The sequence below is a fragment of the Aphelocoma coerulescens genome, chromosome 5 (genome assembly GCF_041296385.1).
Source record: "Aphelocoma coerulescens isolate FSJ_1873_10779 chromosome 5, UR_Acoe_1.0, whole genome shotgun sequence".
In the NCBI taxonomy this organism is placed as follows: Eukaryota; Metazoa; Chordata; class Aves; order Passeriformes; family Corvidae; genus Aphelocoma; species Aphelocoma coerulescens.
Window position 1 is genome coordinate 46,930,006 of NC_091019.1, and position 19,549 is coordinate 46,949,554.

The window sequence follows — 19,549 nt, forward strand, 5'->3', positions numbered from 1 at the left end:
CAGCAGGCAGGAACTATGCAGCAAGATTGATTTATTTAATTCTTTTGCAAACTCTTTTATAGACTTTTTTCTTCGTAGTCTAATTGGACAAAGGATCAGCCACCCTTTGGGGTGATTGGCTAAAATCCTAAAACATCCATTGTCAAAATATTTTTCTACTGTACCATAAACAAGACTTTTTGAGGTTGCAGGTGGCTTGGTTGTTTACATAAGTGCTACCTCTTCTGTGAGAGAGAAAAGTCTCTCACGGACTTAGAAAATAGCAAGAAAATCCTTGCTAGCAGCATTTTTGTATCTACAAGTAACAATCTCTTATGTGGCATTTTCCCTCTACAGGCTACTGGGTATTAAAGCCTTAGTGTATCCAGCATCAGCTCCTTTTACTGATGGGGAACTTGGCCTAGCCATTTAGGATGGCTGTGAGGCAGTCCTTGTATTAATTCTGAGGACTCTTTTGCCTTGTTCTTGGCTGAAGAGGAGACTGAAGTCCCATAGTCCTAGGACTCAGTTCTGAACTCCCAAAGACTTCTTGTAACATGAGGAAAATAACATTATGAGCAGGGCTGTACTGCTTCCATGATTTGGAAGATGAGCTTATGAATCCCCAATTTATTGTAGTTTTTTAACATGTGCTTGAATAGGTCACTTCAATTCTTAACTCTCACACCCCAATTACTCTAGGAGGAAACTTAAAATTGCTCAAACTCAGTAGAAGAAAACATGCCCTATAAGAATCCCTATCATGCCCTGTGATCAATAACAGAAATAAATTTAGGTGTGAAGGCACAGGTAAATTGATCTTGTTCAAAGCCTACTGGAATAAGCCTCTTCCCTACCATCACACTCTAAATTGTCTTCACTCTACATTTTACAAGGAACTGATGTTCACAATGCTGAAAATACAAGGTTCATTATTTCTTCTCAATAATTGCACTATTTAGCTTGATATAATTACCAAGGAAATCATGTATTGTTGTTAGTCGGAATTCATCACAATGTTTGAATAGTTCGACTTACATGTTAACACCCCTGTTGTTTTCTACAGCTTGTCAAACACTTTCCTTGGTACAGTGTGTACACAGTTAAAGGTCTATGGTTGTATTGATTCCCATATATCCTCAAGAATAAGGTGTAGCTGCATCAGTGGAGACTTCTAAAGTGGAATACTTTAGACCCTGAATGTCTTCCAGAGACATAAGTAATGCCTGGGATGATCCTGGATTATTTAGCCATCCAAGAAGAGAAAAACACTTTTCTTTGTGTGGTTTTTCTTTATTTTGTTTACAACTCCAAGATAAAAAGTACTATAGCCATCTCTGGGTACAAGCTCCAAATGCAGGTTCTTCCCAGCACTGATTTATGTCTGTAAGAGGAGTAGGAAATACTAAAAGAAGAGGGGTTATTGAGGGCAGAACTAAAATCACTACTTTTCCCTCAGAAAATAAGTTTAGGTTCATTGTAAGAGAAACCTTTTACCGGTGATGCTACTATGCTTTGGGTTCTCCTCTCGCAAAACAAAGGAGGAAGTTCCATCCACTGAGTTACTTGTGGCTGGATTAGCTGCAGACTTTGAACATGTAATGTGCTTATGCTGTTTTAGGGATTAATTAGATTACTTTGTAGCATCTTTCAACAGAAATGGCAAATGTAGCCTAACATGCAAGTGATTAAAAATGTTGCGCTGAAAAAGGATTCTGTCTACTTCTAGGTACACAACCTCCTTTCAGGTAGTTGTAGAGAGTGATAAACTCTCACCTTAGCCTCCTTTTCTCCAGGTTTAACAATCTCAGCTCTCTCAGCCACTCTTCATAGGACCTTCCAGACCCTTCACCAACTTTGTTGCTGTTCTCAGGACATGTTCCAGCACCTCAGTGTCTTTCTTGCAGTGAGGGGCCCAAAACTGAACACAGAACTCAAGGTATGGCCTCACCAGCACGGGGAGGCAACTACTGCCCTGTTCCTGCTGACCACACTATTGATGATACAGGCCAGGATGCCACTGGCCTTCTTGCCCACCTGGGCACACACTGGCTCATGTTCAGCAGCTGTTGACCAGCACCCCTGAGGTCCTTTTCTGCTGGGCAGCTTTCCAGCCATGTTTCATCCTGTAGCACTGCCTGGGGTTGTTGTGACCCAAGCGCAGAACCCAGCACTTGGCCTTGTTGAACCTCGTACAGTTGATCTCAGCCCATTGATCCAACCTGTCCAACAGCATATGACTTCTCAGGATACTACTGCCAAGAAGATTTGCAGAAGCCATGAAGTATTTGCTAGCATTTGGACAACCTGATGGCATGTATTTTTACCTGTCTGCTTCATAGCTGTATACTGAAGAAAAGAGGAGACACTAATACAGCCTTGCTGCTCTGTTTGTGGATTAGCAGAAAATTATGTACATTTTAGTATTCCATAAATATGCAGAAAACTTTTGCTATGTGTGTTTAGACCAAAGACAGTAAACTATTCCTGCTCCCACTCAAATTATTGGATGACACTCTACTGCTGAGTTTTTTGGTATGAGAATCTGGTTTTGGGTTGCAAAATCCCTTCAGAAAGACTTCTTTCCATGTAACTGACTTTTAGGATTAAATAAGTTTGGCTTTACATAAAAAAAAAAAAGCGTTAGCTGGGTTGACTACAAATATCAGTCTTTCAAAAAAACACATCAGATCTTTTTCCCTGGAGAAAGAGACAGTTGAGTAGAGATGCATGGGAAGAATGCTTTCAGACCAGTGATATTGGTTCTGCCACTTAGCACTGGAAGCATCAAATACTTTTTGATTTGGAGTACTGTGAAAAGATAATAAGCTTATGGCAAACACCTGAAAAATTCTTTACCACTGTGGCATTTAGCCCTACGATTTCCTTAGCTCTCAGAGCTGTAAATGTGCTTTAATTTCTGATGATAGTTTTTTTAGCTCATTGCTATAAAGAAGCCTTACTGATTAACTCTTACACACAAACCCAAACAGAACAGCATGTGGGACTTTGTCAGTCATTCTCATATAGACATTCTTATTATGGATTGCTTTTTTATTTCTAAGCTTCAGATGTGCCCGTGGGCTTAGAATGAGAGCTTTTTACCAGTACAAACAGCTGGTGCAAGGGAAGTGATATAACCAATTTATATTCTTAGGCTCTTCCTATCTCTGTGTTTTGTAGTGGACCAGCTAATTCAATACACTTCTCTTACAGTTTAAATTAGTGCAGATAGATGATGGGAATCACAGGAAGAGATTTTTTATTCTGAGTTGGGTGTAGGGAAGAGGGTTCGCTTTGAAACTTTGTATTTAGTCCTATTAATCTATAAGCTATTTGTTATTTGTGGTATGCTAAGTATTCATTTGGCTGGATGTCTGAAAAGCTCTAAGAAAGGTTGAAAGCATGCAGGAATGAACAGGTTGTTTTGGGAGCTAGTACAAGCAGGAAGAACCAGAGTTTTGTTGCAGTGGACAGGACTCAAATAATGTGGGATTCAGTGTGTTAGGGAAGAGAGAAGCTGTCAACAAAGACATGAAGTTGTGTCAGGGGAGGTTTAGGTTGGATGTTAGAAAAAGGTTCACCACCCAGAGGGTGGTTGAGCACTGGAACAGTCTCCCCGGGGAAGTGCTCACAGCACCAAACCTGACAGAGGTCAAGAAGTGTTTATACAATACTCTCGGGTACATGGTGGGACTCATCTTGGGGATGGTGCTGTGCAGGGCCACAAGCTGGACTTTGATAATCTTTGTGGGTCCCTTTCAACTTAGCATATTCTGTGATTCTGTAATTCTATGATTCTTTGACTAGAGTGGCAAAAGACATGGAAGTTCAAGAGGTTAGCATGAACCTGGGTACAGTAGTGCAGCCCCAGATCCTACCTGATTTACCATCCATCTTTCATATTGCTCTTTAACACACACACGGAGAAAGAAATGTGCATTACCTTCACTTTTTTCTTTTCCCTTTAAATGCAATTTGAAAACAAAAAATAGTATAATAAAACTTTATCATTAAAGCCACTGAACAAGGGGCTTTTTATATAATTGTTTCCTGTTGATATATGGATTTTTTCATTTGAAAACACTGGCTATGAGCTTAATCCTTCAAGCAAGAAACTTGTATGCTTTGATAATACAGATGTTTATACTCCCAGTCCTTTGATCTACTTTAAGTTTTTGAAAATAAAAAAAAAAGCTGCACTAGTTATGCTTTTTAGTCTTTGTTTTTCTGAGGAATAATTTGCTAAATTTTCAGTAATAAAATAGCATCTTGTAGCTTCATATGGAAGCATTTAGTATCCAATTTTCAAATTAGGACATCTAGTTTTGGCTATTAACAGCTAAAATTTTTTTTAAGACTGGAGAAGGTTTTCCCAGCCTCAACAGAAATTGCTGGACCTAGATTTTCCAAAGAACTCTGCTTCTATTCAAGCACCTCTGTATTGACCACATAAAAAATTGCTTAGCACCCTTCAAATCCTCTTGTAAGTCTAACATCAAGATTTCCTCTACAAAATCTTGTCATCTCTTTTAAGTGTCTCTGGCTCCAGTTGTGGTTCTGTAGCTCTTTTGATCTGTCAGGCAGTAAAAGGCTTTTCCAGACCCCCACTCAATGATTTAGGCATTTATCGTCAAATAGGGCATAAGTATTTTCTGGAGAGGCCTGACATAGACTGCACAGTTGGCAACCAGACTCATGCCTTACAGTCTGTTTTGCATCAAAGAGAAGGCACTCAGTTCTAATGTGCTGAAGGGGGATATTTCACTACTCTGAAAATCCAGCTGCAAGTCATGACAAATACTGATTAAAATTCAAAGCTTAAATGCCTCTTTGTGAAACTCCCTAAGTACAATTAAAGCAGAGGCTCAGAATCCTGGTGGGGAGTGATGTCCAGGGACACTAGCCTTGTAACCTTGCCAAGGAAAAATCTCCACTGAGGTCTGAAAAGGCCTCACTTCTGTAATTTTTTTCCTATTCCTAACCAATTTTTTCTGATCCACAAATGAATCCCCAAATTTTCCTATGTAGACCAACATTTTGCTTCCTGGAACCTGCATGTTCTGTCCCTGAGATAACCCTGACCAGGTTTCCTCTTCTGTGGTTTGACCTCTTCCCTTCCTAACATTTACCAAAGGGATGTAGCAGATAGGTCCAGTGTAGTCTCCCAGCATGGGCATGGTACATTCCAGCTACAGCTGCACCGTGCTGTTAGTGCAACCTCATCACTTCTGAAGTAGGAGCTCTTATATAACTCCTCTCAGAACTGGACACTTTTCAGTAATACATCTAAAACCAATCTGGGCTATTTAATTTTTGTGGGGTTTATACTTATTTAATATTCCCCAGAACTAATACTGATCTATCTGTGGCTTTAGAGGTGCTATTGTTCCTCATGTTAGTACCAAAAGATCCTACCTGTTTGTCATCATATCTACACAAAAGTACGCCTGGCCACATATACAGGGAGGGTATCCCCTTTATTCCCAGGAATTCAATCTTGCGGTAGCTCCCACTTCAACTGGTTGCTGGTAGCAGGACCTTTGTGGTGGCTTATGGAATGATCTTGCTGACATTCCTGATGGAAAGCTAAGGTATATACAGTGCTTACAGCCTGATTTTCCCATCTCCTGGAGACATTCTTAGGCAAAGTCCAGAGCTTTATATGTAATTTTGTTGTAATTTAAAACACCAAACAAAACAGGTTGTTCTGCTGGGGTCCCGAGTTCCTTCTTGGAAGGACTCTGATATCAAGGTGATGGTTTTTATACAAGAAAAATGCAGACATCATATGTGTCATTAAGGAGTTCAGAGGAAGCTGAGGACCCCTCTAGGACGTATAGTATTTGGGATACACTTTTAGGAAAGAACTAATTAGTAATATCTCCTTGAACTTTTAATCCTTTTGTAGCATAGGAGAAAGCAGTCTCTGTCTTAATGCTAGTAGTGGCAGCATTTTCTGCCACTAGGCAGAAAAATAAAAGCCACCGATTTCAGGTATGCCTTGGAGAGTTAGAGTCAGGACAAGGGATGGAGTCTGGTGTTTTGAGTGGATTCAAATAGGTCATACTCAGGGTGAAAAGTATATCCTAGCATAGCTTATAATTTCTCGTCACCCTTTTCCCCTTCTGACCTCCCCCAGAAATGCAGAGATCCCGCTGGAATGTGCTTTGCCCTTTCTGGAGAGGCATGGATGGTTCACCCCTTGCCTGCCCCTTCCCCTCTGCCTGCCCGCCCCTCAAATCCTTGCTTGCTCTTCTGTTTTTCTACTTTCCCTAAATGCAACTTACTTTAAGCATGCATTATTATTAACATCCTACAGTAAAATTAAGCTATTATATAACCCATTTGTCGATCTCAGCCAATTTCTTCTATCTTTTTCTATGTCTATTTATGACGTACATCCAGACTGCACGTCTTTCTTTTTTTCCTCTCCATGTTTATTTTAAAAATAAGTGATAAAAAAGATGTATTAAAAAAAAAAGCAACACTCAGGGCTGGTGGGGTTTTTGGCCAACAATTGAAAACATATTCAAATGGGAGGGGGATGGAAGGAAAGAGAATCCAATTGTTAAAAAAAAATTCAAATTATGAAAGTGTCCCTAGACTGCTTTGTCTGTTCCTTTCAATGTGTGCATCTGGTTTGTTCATCTTTGAAAGTGTGTGGAATAATTTTTTCTTTAAAAATAAAATTTCAAAATCCAATAATTGTTCTTATCTCCCTTCTTCCTGGGAAGAAAGTGCTCTTTTTCATTTTTTGCTTTTTTTTTTAGTATATCTCTACATAGTTATATTTTGATGTATTTCTTTTCAATGGTTGAATTTCTATCTTAGATTTGGTTTGTTCCAATCTAATAATGACAAAAAAAAAAACAACAAACAAAACAAAAGAGTTATGAATTGTTTTCTGCAATTTTTTCCCTCTATTTCTGTCTTTAAATAAGGAACTACTTCACTGGCAGAATCCTACAGCTGTATTTTTGAGATTCTCCAGAGAATCCAAATATAAAAGCAGTCTAATTTGACAGTGGGGACGGGGTGTGCAAACACAATCTTTATATTCGAAACAGACATTTGATGTGCTCAAGAAATGATTGTCTCAAATTACTGAGAATACTGATGTCAATTTGATGGACTTCAGAAAAGATGATTCTTAGAAGAAGAAGGCTGTGGGTAGCTACGGATGAAGTTGTTCTAATTCCAGTGCATAAAACTAGTTTCCTTGTTTCTTTTGTTTTACTCTCTGGTTATTATTATTATTACTATTATTATTATTAGTTTATGTATTTTTACTGCTATTTTTAGTAGGGAAAAGTCTTAACTGTTTTTATAATTTGAGAACCTTTAATGAAAATGTAAATATTAATACTATAATTATTAATTTTTTTGTAACTTGCATGTTGAAGAAGTTGCAGCTTAGGGTTTGTGAGATTGTCAATGTTAGAGTTCTGTTCTTTCTTTTTGTTGATGGGCATGAATATGCTCATTTGTTTTTGTATATTGCCCATCCCTTCCTTACAGCCAGAAGCTCTAATGCTGCTAGATCACTCCGTACCGCCCTTACATGGACATGGCAACTGACTTACACATTCACTCCCATCATCTTCATCTCCTGTGTAGTACACTCATAGATTTTTACACTCCCACTCCATCCACCCTAAGCATTTTTTTCTTCCCATAAGTTCCCCTTCACCACCCCTTTCTTTAGCATTGTTAAAATTTTATGTGCAGTCATCCATTCCTTAAAACACACACACACAAAAATTATAGAAAAAAAGAAAATGTTTAAAAAAATATATATCAAATTGACCAAAAAGGCAAAAAAAGCAACAAACTTTGCTTTTCAAAAAACATTATATGTGTAGATATGCAAACAAGAAAAAGTAAATTCAATAAATTGTACAGGATTTTTCAACTGCAATATGCTAACAACTTTACATAAGATAAAAAAATACAACCAAAAACAGCAGAAAAAAAAACAAGTTCAAATTTGTTAAGGTGCAAGATTTTTTTCTTTTCATGTTATGTGGTGTGGATGTATGTGTTGTTGCCTCCCTGTATCGCCCTTTGTTGTAAAACAAATATATTTAAAAAGAAATAATAAACATTTTGCTAAAAAAGTTTTTAAGAAACAACAGCGAAAAAAAGCAAGTTACAAGAATGTGGCAATGCTACTTGTCCAAGAGCATTCTTACACAACTTTCTTTTGTAAATTTTTCCTTTCATGCCAAAAAACATGCGGGCAATTTGTTGATGTAAGTTGACTGTTATGAAATCAATGTGGTATGCTTTCTAAATATTTTTATGTATTTTTGGTTACTTTTTTTTAAAGGAAATAATGGTTTTGATTTTCATAATTTTTTTCAGTTCTCATAGGTTTTGATCTTTCTTTTGCTGATAAAAGTGAATTACTTGTTCTGTTTTTCCTTTCTCTGACCTTGTTGCTGTGGCATTTTTATTTTCTAGTGTATGGTTTTGTTTTGGGAAAATATATATAAGTTTATTTATTTTTAATCAGTTTGTATTTGCCTTTATGTTATGTGCTCTTTGTATATTGTCGATTGCCATATTGTATTGTGCATAGGACGGGGTGAAGGAGTCTGAGGCAGTTTGCTTCTGTTCTTTCTCAGTGCCCCTCTAGAAGCTTTCTTTCCCTTTCCCCACATGAATCACCAGTAATGCCACTTCTTTTCAAGCTACTTAAATTGTATTTAGCCTGGTGGTATAGCCTTCATGTCAAGTGAAAATTTATGGGACTTCTTTAGCATTTTGGTAATACTCAGGGTTTTCCTACTGCAGCTCTACACCATTCCTACTTTATTCCCATGGATCTATTTTATTTCTATCAATTTTTGTCATTGATGATTATGTGCCCAATGTCCAGTCTAAATGATACTCTCAAGTGTACTCTTACCAGGTAAATGCACCCACTATATTGCTATTAGTATCAGACTTGATAGCATCATCCAGAAATGATGCATTTGGCAGACAGATCCTGAACCTCTAAAATTCCCTTACTACAAAAGAGGTTTGCATTAGTTTCTTCAAAAAGCAGTGAGTAAAAGAGAAAGCCATGCTTCTTTGTGAGTACATATGTTTTCACCATTTCTGCATAGTGATGCTGTGCTCAGCAGGTGTATTAGGTTCAGCCTTCAGGTCCCTAGGATAACTGATGCTGAAAACACAACAAATAATTATGCTGAATAGGAAGCTGTCACCAGGTAATCATAAAATTTTAAAATAATGGTGGGAGATAGAAGAGGGCATGTTTCAATTGTTTCAGAGAAGCTCAGTGTCTGGGCACCAAAATACTTGGTTTTGCTCTAGAATTTTGCTTCTAGACATGATGTTAGCACCTCTCTGGAAGGTTCTGCTTCACTGAAACTCCACAAAGGTGACCAAGAATTTACATCAGTGAAAGACAGCCCAGCATCACCTTGGGATTCATGACCTCTCAAACTCTGCACCTTCCTGTTGCTCATCAGCCATCTTTTGGGAAACACTGCATTTACTGATGTCTTTTAATATAGTTGCAGGGAGGGGATTAGGCAATGTTTTTCAACCAGCTCCACCAGAAATCCAGTTTTATCTAATCACTTTGAGGACTATATAGTCTCTGAAAGGAAAAGGAGATATCTGAGATAAAGAGTTGCAGTATTGCATTGTGGAAATCATGTTTTTCTCTCTACTACTCTCTGTCAATTGCAATTAAATCAGACTGCAAGAGTAGAAAAAACTGAGAATATTCATCTACTAGGTTTTGTGTTAGCATCACCTTTCCTTTGAATTAGAGACTATATTCTGAATAATTTCCTCTTTTTATCCTCAGAGGACTCAAAGCAGAATTAACTAAATACCATTAGACTGAAATTTTTGAACTCGGTCTTTTAAAAAGGAATTACTGTGTTGATACAGAGGGGGGAATGGTAAGGAATTATTTCTCTAGCAAGTATTTCATATTGAAAATGGAGTCAGGCTCCACAGGAACATCAAAAGAATAGAATGAAAATTACAAACTTTGGATGCAGAATTTCAAGTACCTGCAGGAATGGATGAATTGTGCAGCCTTTATGGATGACATTTTAAAGCTCTTCAGTTGCAGCTGGAAAAAAGAGAGACGATAAGGTGTGTTCCTTGTCATCACCAGAAGATGAATCTTTCAGGCTTCCCTTTTGTGTGCCTTTTGTCCTGTATCAGTTTGATGCCTGAGACTCCACTGAAGCAGTTGTGGCTCTAAAGATGAAAACCAGCAGCTGCTACAGTTTTTCATCTTGTTTTATTTATCGTATTTTTTGGTGCCCTCTGCATCCTGACTTGCCCACACCATCCTCACAGTTCATAAGGCTTCTATTAAATTTTTAACACTGTGTCTTTTCCAGTGGCAGAGAACTCTGACTGGAGATCAGCTCCAGAGGTATGAATTATATATCTATAAATACGCTTATAAAGCAAAAATCAGGGCAGCTCCAAGGCTTAAGCAGACCTTTTATATCCCCAGTGCTCTTGGTAGTTTAAAGAAAAGCACAACTCCATGAAAGTAGCATATGCGTTAGATTAAAAGGCTAATTTTTAATTAATACATGCACACTTTCTGGAATGAGAAGGCCAAGCAAAGCACTGGGCTGTTTGGTATAAGGTTTCCCACCTCACAGATTTCAGTTCTCTCAGAGCTCGTTCCAGTTTGGTGTTAAGTTTTTTGGGGTTTGTGGGGTTTTTTTCAGCTACACTGTGGATGAGCAAATACGTTTTGCATCTATGTCACTGCAGAGGACTAAACTTCTGTTTAGTTCTTTGGCATTGTGTTGTCAAGAGGAGCTTTTTAGAAAACATATTTCTATGTGAGAAACATCTATTCTCTGCTTAGGAGAGAAAGCACAAAGTAGGTGAAAAATAAATCTGGAAAATCCTTGTGAAATCTTTGGATTGCTAAATTAATCCTGAACTTGCAGCATACCGGTGAACACTTTTAACTGGTGCTTAACAGCCAACAGAAAAAAAAGGGGGAAAGAAACCTGAACTACCAGGAAACAGCCTATATCATTCACAAGCAGAATCTAAGTCTTACATGAATATTTGTTTGAAAGCCACGGCCCAAACTGGGTTGCAGCCTTGTCTTTTTTTTTTTTTTTCATAGCACAGAGCAATTTGGAAATTGAACCTGTAAGCTTTATTCAAGGCTGCAAAGCATTAATTTTGCAATTGAAAAATGGGTAGACATTGTGAGGAGAAAAGAAAACTTGACAAACATAAAACCTCTCTCAAACGTATTTGCCTTTGAGATTGTCACATAAGGTTTTTCATGGGGTCCTCTTTAGCTTTTTCTAGAGATCGAAATCTATAAAACATTTGCCTTCCAAAGCAATCCATTCAGGATCCAAATCCTACACAAGATGTTCTTGACAACCAAGTGGCCATTTTGTCTTTCAAATCTTTCAGCATTTAGCTTTAAACCAACTTGGGGCCTGGGCAAGAGGCACCACTACTCCACCACTGGCTTCAGGCAGCTTCCTGCACCCTCAGCCATTTTTCTGTGAAGGTGGTTCCCCCTACACACACACTTGTAATCTGCTTGTCATCAGACACCCTGTCTCTTACATGTAGAAATGTAGCACCAGTTACAGAGTTGTTTGCAGGTATGATATGAAAGTTTGCATTTGCTCCATAGATATAGGTGATCATATTTCTCACACTTTCCTGGGAGCTTTTCAGGATTTACATTCCCTGTTATCCTTAAATAACACATTTCTTTTAGACTGAGCGGCGTTTTTGTCATGCCATTTTTAAGGGTGTTTTTATCCCTCTATAAATCACATACCCCAAGAGGTATTCACTGTGATTGCATCCTGTTAGACCTCCAGCTTCAAGTGTGCTGTGAGTTTTGCATAGATGCCTAACAATGCAATAAAAGAGAAGCCAAATTTGATACCTAGAGTGCTTTTTCTGACTTAAGTGCTTTTTCTGTCTTACTGTCACACAGCCTTTTTTAGTCTCAGTTCCTTCTATTACAGACAATAAAAAAATGAAAAATCAAAACATTATTGCCACCCTAGCATCTACCTGATACCCCACAAAAGTAAATGTAACAACTCCTTGATGGAGAAGTGATTCCTAATGAAGGACCTTAAACAGTCTCTTTATTTCTTGCATATCCAAGTAACCACAGTATGGATCATTGGACAATTTGGAATGAAAACTAATGATGAGATTAAATAATTGTATCAAAGTTAATCCAGTGTTCCTGATATGAAAGTTATTTCTCTCCTCACATACATTGAGAGATGAAAGCTTAGTCCTGACTGTCTTACATTGTCTTCCATCCAATAGACTTGCTAGCATCAAAAAGCTCCATTATCTTCTCCATCACTTATGTAAAATCCCATTTATCATAGCAAGTCTAGCAACTTAATATTTCAAGAAGGCTGTGATCATTTTTATAGTTCCAATAGTCTTGATCATTAGTTCAAGTCCTAAATTACAACAAAAGCTATATAACCATGACCTAGTTTTAAATGCAAAGATTACTGGGACAAAGGAAGGTCTTCATATTAAATGTAAGATATGTCTGATTCCTTCCAGAAAATTAATTATTAACAGGACCAAAATAACTTCTCTTTGGACAAAAACTACCCAAAATATTGCTGCAATGGGTGGCAGATCAACTACATCCTGATGCTGTAGACCAGTATAATAGCTTTTAAGAACAAAGGCACTTCAAGGCTCCAGATGAGCAATTAAAAGCTGACAAACTTCTTTTTCCAGTTGAGTGTCACAGATGGTGAATGAAAATCAGATGAGTATTGCCATTGAACAGCAAAACACTGATCTTAAAAAACTGTTTAAAGGAACACTATCTATCCCTGACTTTCTGGACCTTAAATTCCAGACTCATGAAATTTGATGCAATTCTCACTTAAATACTGTTATTTTTATTCATTTGTTTTTACCAGGCTCACAGATGATCTATTCCCCCAAGGCATACTCCAAGTTCGTCCTGAGACCACCTGTTTGCATAGATTATAGATGCTCTACTCAAGCTGTGGATAGGCCTTCTGGACATATATAAATCATATTACATGCTCTAGTTTCTACATTGCTCAGAAAACAGCTCAGATGCATGAGCACAAAATGCAGTGTACCATTTGGCAGACTACACTTTAGGCTTTTTTACATAATTTTTTTGAAAGCATGTAGTAGGGAGACACTGATACTTATTTCTTCATTCTCTCTGCAGTAACAAAAGAGATATATGAACATACTGAGGAAGCTCAGAAAACTAAACAACATGTTCAAATTGGCCATTTGTATCTTAATTTAAAACTAGCTTTGCATGAAAGTATGCAAAGTACCACATTTCTTATTTTGGCATAATTTCTACCCTGGTACCTCTGAGGGAATTCTGACTGTTTCAATTGATTAAACTGTGCCACCACTTAGTTTCCCATTAAGGAAAAGAATAAGCCATATTGCTATTTCAGCTATCCAGATTTAATCAAACTGTTAAGTACCTTTTTCAGTATATTGCTATCTTCAATGTGTAATTTGTTCAAATATATTGCTCTCCAAATACATTTAGAAGGGATTTTGATTTTAGACCATATTCCTTATAGACATTCCATGGACATTACTGGCAGAATTCAGTGGGAAACAAGTGCATGTATTATATGGGGTAGATTTGAGAGAGCAGAATTTTGACCCTGATGCATTCAGCATTTTAACAATGCCAAAGTGTTCATTAGCAGTTATTAATACAGAATTAAAATCCAGAATTATTTATTTAGAAACTATAATTCCTTTTGTACATCCTTCTTAAGCAATGGTGAGTATAAATCAAAGTTTCCTATGCATTAGGAATACTTCTTACTGAGTTGCACTCCTAGAACAGATCTAGATGACACTCATGATGTCAGGTGAACACTTCAATTTATATTTTAAGCTGCTTACTTAAATGGCTAGGCAAAGAAAAATTACCCAAGGGACAATTTATACTTTCAAAAGCCATGTGGTTCACTCTGAAAAAAGGGTTGATTACCTGTATGTCAGCAGAAAACTATATAATCAGAACTAAATGAATTAGATAAAATAATAAGATTCCACAGTTTGTTTGTTGTTTTTTTTTTTTAATCCACAAAATAAAACAGTGGAGTGTTAACTACCATAGACTCAAAAGTAGAGGTGCAGTCACATTATAATATAGAGACAACACAGGGCTATTACCCTAAAAGTAGCAATATTGGTGCTCAGAATCTAAATCACAGAAAGGATGGACTGATTTTCTTGTTTCATTTGCAGCTTATATTGTGGTAAAGTACAAATGTTACACCTATAGCTTTATTGTTCAACTTGGAGACCATAAGTCTACCTTGTTTTCAGCCCTCTGTAGGCAGGTAGCCAGCATGGCAGAAATCAGTAGAACTACTGCAATTGTCTACCTGTCAAAAAGTAACAGTAGTTGTGAAGACAACTTCTGCAGTATAATCCTGGACTCAAGTGCTATCTTGGTTCATCAAAGTCCTTATTCAGTTTTTTTTGTCAATCACAATAAAATCTATCTTAATTTTTAATCAAATTATAATAAATGAATATCAAGAAGAATAGAAGATTAAGATAGCATGGCACTAGTAGCCCCAAAAGATGCAAGGAAAGGGACATTCCTAGTGTCAAACAGAATGCTAAAGAAAGATTCAAAAGAGATGAACATTGAGTAGAGCTCTGTACCTTCATGGACCCAGTAAGTACTTGGTTCTTATTCCATCCCTCACTTTCATGAACCTTCCCACAATTTAAAAGCCAGATAATGTTGAAGAAGAAATGGATGAATGGGAAATGCCTTAGGGAAAGGACTTACGTACTGCTACAGAAGGTGAGCATATTAGAATGGCAGAGAAGAAATAACACTTATTTTAAATGAAAAGGATCAGAAGAGGAAAAACTGGCAAGATGAGTGGTAAAAAAACACATCTAGGAGAACATTGGTCCATGGAAGTCCAAAATAATTAATTTAAATAGTCTTCTAACCAAGTGCTAAAAAAGATCACTACCAAAAATTGGTGACCACAGAGTCACTTGAGAGTATCTTCAAAAATCAAAAAATTTGGGTCCCCAAAAATTCACAGTATTTAACTGTAAGCATCTAGCATAGGTAGGAAATGGAACGTGCACTTTACCAATGTCCAAGAAGGGTGGGAGGGAACAACGAGAGGCATCCCCAGGAAAGTATGTTGGTAGTGTAGCTAGAGAGAGAAAGCTGATCCCTGACACCTTTTCATAATGCCCAGATCCTCTCTCGCCCTTAAGTGAACTGAAAATGGTACATTGTGTCATTAAAATGTACTAATCATCTTTTCTTTCTCTTTTCCATCCCAGGAGGTGAATTAGTTATCCCTCTACTTGTAGAAGACCCTTTAGATATCCCTCCTATTGCTACTCGTGCACCTTTCATTACACTTCCCCCTACCTTTCGCCCCCTCCTCACCATTATTGAGACCACCAAAGATTCCCTGTCCATGACCTCTGAGGCGGGGTTACCTTGCTTGTCGGACCAAGGCAGCGATGGTTGTGATGATGATGGCTTGGTGATATCTGGGTATGGCTCAGGGGAAACCTTTGACTCTAACCTACCCCCTACTGATGATGAAGATTTTTACACCACCTTCTCCTTGGTAACAGATAAGAGTCTTTCCACTTCAATCTTCGAAGGTGGCTACAAAGCACACGCACCCAAGTGGGAATCCAAGGACTTTAGACCTAACAAAGTCTCCGAAACTGGTAGGACTACTACCACGTCTTTGTCCCCTGAGCTGATCCGCTCCACAGCTTCGTCCTCGACTGGGATGGTTCCCAAATTGCCAGCCGGCAAAATGAATAATCGTGAGCTCAAACCCCAGCCTGACATAGTCTTGCTTCCGTTGCCCACTGCCTATGAGCTAGACAGCACAAAGCTGAAGAGCCCGCTAATCACTTCCCCCATGTTCCGTAATGTGCCCACAGCAATCCCCACGGAGCCGGGAATCAGACGGGTTCCGGGGGCCTCAGAGGTGGTCCGTGAGTCGAGCAGCACAACGGGGATGGTCGTCGGCATTGTGGCTGCTGCCGCCCTCTGCATCCTCATCCTCCTGTATGCCATGTACAAGTACAGGAACAGGGACGAGGGGTCCTATCAGGTGGACGAGACGCGGAACTACATCAGCAACTCGGCCCAGAGCAATGGCACGCTCGTGAAGGAGAAGCAGCAGAGCTCAAAGAGCGGCCACAAGAAGCAGAAAAACAAGGACAAAGAGTATTATGTGTAAAAAAGAATACTTATTTATATATAAATATATAAATACTTAATGAGATTTAACTGAGATATCAGAACCATTGCAGCGAACGAGATGATTGGGAGATAACGTTTGTGGGAAAAAGTATTGGGAAAAAATTTTCAGCAGTGACTGTTAATGTCTAAGTCATCACTTGGAGTCAGCAAACTTTGCCCTAATGTATTATAAAGCACACTTAGCGTTCTGGAGATGGCGCGCACAGCTCTGCTCTGTTAGTGAACTTGGACATCTCCAAATCTCCTCCTCCGCTGAACTTTCTGCAAAGGTAGAAGACTTCATGGCTTACTTGTTTCATATCTCCAAGTGAGTCTTTAACAATGTTCGTGATCCCTGACTGTATCAATAATTTTTCAGTTTACTTATTTAAAAAAAAAAAAAAAAAAAAAAGAAGGAAAAAGAAAAAAATTACAAACATTATTAAACAACAAAGAAATATTGAACTAACTGATCTGGCCGTGTCCAGCATACATATAACTTTTCGAGATTGGAGGAGGGGAATAAATGATTTTGGAGATTGTTGGTTTTTTGGTTTGGTTTGGTTTTGTTTCTTGGGTTGCTTTTTGTTTGGTTTCTTTGGTTACTTTTGGGTGAGGGAGGGAAGAGTGGAGTGGAATGGTGTGGGGGGTGAACCAGGACATGACTTGAGAAGAAATCTCAGAAAAAAAAAGTCCATAATAAAGAGAGACTATTACCATATATGAACTCAAAAGCTACCCATGGTGTTTACTCTGCATATCTGGTTGTATTGTCTCTAGAATCCGTCATCTTGCAGTAAGTTGTTTGCTAACAACACAGTGTAAGTGTCTGATGAGTGGTGCTGAGGAAAATTGTCATGAAAAGCTGGTTCTCTTGGATCTGGCTCCAGTATTTGCAACTGAACTGATGAGCAGATGGGTTTGGGTCTGTTCTGATCAGTCATTGGCTTTATTTGAGTATAGCACTTAGTATGCATTAGACAACCAAAGTATGGTTAATGGGATTTGGAGATTCAAAAAAGAATGCTTAAAAGTTATTAACCATTCTGAGCTGAATATACTGTGCAAAAATAAAGGAGCATTCCTCTGGGTTCTGGTTCTGTGACATTGCAGTGCATGCAAAAAATAATAATAAATCAGTTTAATAAAGAGATCAGAAAGACACCACTGGAGTTCAACTTGTGACAAGAACAATAAATGTCAGAAAAGCTAAGCACTTGTAAAAGAATGCAAAATACATAGGTTTTTTGACATATAACTGTTTTTCATATGTAATATTTTAATTTTGTAGCTTGACATTTCAGATCATCTGTCTTTCCATTTGCTCTATTCTCCCTTTTCCTTCTCTTTTATATAAAAGGAAATAAATAAAGCTGCTGTGACACACAAAAAATAATAAAGAAAAATTAATTTAATAATATAATATATATATATACACACAGATATATTTATCATGGTATGTTTGATGGGACGGCTGGAACAGAAGTTCTGTTATGATCTTAATGCAGAATGTTCTTGAAGAACAGAGTAAAAAGAAACAGACAACAAAAGCAGACCTTAAAATGTGAAGAGAGTGTGTGTTTTAGCTTTGTCACAGTTACCTGTGTCAAAAAAAAATCTGAAATTTTGTTTACATATTTTACTACTATTTTTTTGCTAGTATAATTTCTATATGGATACCCTGATGGTGTATATACTGTTTTATGGTTAAATTGGGAATGTCTTATGTTTTATTTAACTTATTTAATTTGGTTGTTTGGGTTCTACATTTTCCCAGTTATTGTGAAAAGGATTATCTTACTGTACAGAACAATAGTGAGGTGGTTTGACGGCCTATTATGTGGAAAAACATAAATGAGGGAGAGAGAGACAGAGAGGGAAACAACAAAAACCAAGATGGGTTGAGAATCCTGGGATATCAGAAATGAAAACTTTTGCTGTATGCGGATGAAAACTAATCAGCTGTTTAGGTTTAGAAATCTACTCTTGCTGGTGTTTATAAGTCGCATGAATATTTGACTTTGAAGAAGTGTCATCAGATACACACACGCACATGGGAACTTAAATTCAAAAAAACAGTCTTCTCAAATGTTTGGAGAAGACGCTTTCACATTAACGATTATTTTCAGTGCGTGTATGTGTGCGTGTGTGTGGTGCGTGTGCACGTGTGTGAGGTTGAGCTTTTTTCTTTTTTATTTTTTATACTAAAAAGAAAAAAAAGACAGGTTTTAAAAAGGTATGAAAGCACGATTTTAGATGACTTAACTGGCCGAAACTATATAAAGTTGATTATATCTTGATGTCTGTAAAAGATTGCTGTTCTTGGAGTCTTGGAGTCTTGTGAAATGATTTCCTGCTTTCTTTCTTCCTTTCCTTTTTGCTTTCCTTTTTTAAGTTAAAGGAAAAATATTTACACTTTCCTTTTTTGTGTAAGTTTCTATTGGACAGTTTTTGGGAACATGTGCATTTCTGTATGTGGGCTTCTACCATATCCCTGTTGCTTTATGGACAACCTGGAGAACTTTTGAGTTACCGTGATGTTATAGCTTTTTTTTTCCTTTCTTTTTCTTCTTTTTGATTCTTTTTCTTTTCTTAGTTGCATTTTGTTTAAAGATATGCTTAGCAATAAAATGTTCTTCCCAAAGCCCTGGATGTTGCTGCATTTTTATTTCTGAAAGGCTTCAGGGAAATTCCAGACCTTTAAAGGTGAAAATATTCTGTGATGTAAGTATCTCCCATCCCACAGGAGTGTCTAGCCACCAAATTACAGAATCATGTTCATGTTTGCTTTCTTCTGTTAGTCCAATGAACCTTATTTCTTTCCTTTGCCAGGATATAAATTAAACTTCAGTCTGGGGTCTATCCCATACTACTCCCACGTGGGGTAGTTCTCTGGAATATGGGCTTCAGTCATGTCAGATAAAAGCATACCTAGGACATTGACTTAGTATGCCCTTTCTTATGTGCTCCCTTTGAAGTGTGTAGGTCTTTCCATAATGTTTATGGGATTCTGGATTCCTCTTTTGCCAGGAGTCTCTGTTTGATGTGCTGTGGCAGCTGAATTCTTTTGGGGATTTAGATAGCTAATTTGATGCAGAAAAATGTTCACATCATTTTATATGAGGATCTAGCTTAGGTCCTCTGAATTTATCTGTCACCTTCCACATACTACCTAAAGTAGATGGTCTGAGTGTTCACTTCTTTCCAGGTACCCCCTGAGGGTCCCAAAACCCCAGCTACGGTACTGAGTGTTCCTTGTCCTACTGGGCATTATAGTCT

At 37.8% G+C, this 19,549-nt stretch overlaps 1 protein-coding gene across 11 annotated transcripts in view; it reads left to right on the forward strand.

Moving 5' to 3' along the window:
• The window catches only part of NRXN3 (neurexin 3), a 982,949-nt gene extending 964,073 nt beyond the window's left edge, over positions 1 to 18,876 (forward strand). For 8 of the 11 annotated variants that reach the window (XM_069017992.1, XM_069017994.1, XM_069017995.1 and 5 more), the window contains one exon: positions 15,343 to 18,876. In XM_069017992.1, the coding sequence (XP_068874093.1) occupies positions 15,343 to 16,268 (926 nt within the window). In that variant the 3' untranslated portion in view covers positions 16,269 to 18,876. Of the gene's footprint in view, positions 1 to 7,500; positions 7,748 to 10,358; positions 10,394 to 12,926; positions 13,721 to 15,342 lie in introns of those variants that run through there. The other 3 variants (XM_069018004.1, XM_069018002.1, XM_069018003.1) reach the window with 3 other exon arrangements.
• The last annotated feature ends 673 nt before the right edge of the window (positions 18,877 to 19,549 follow it).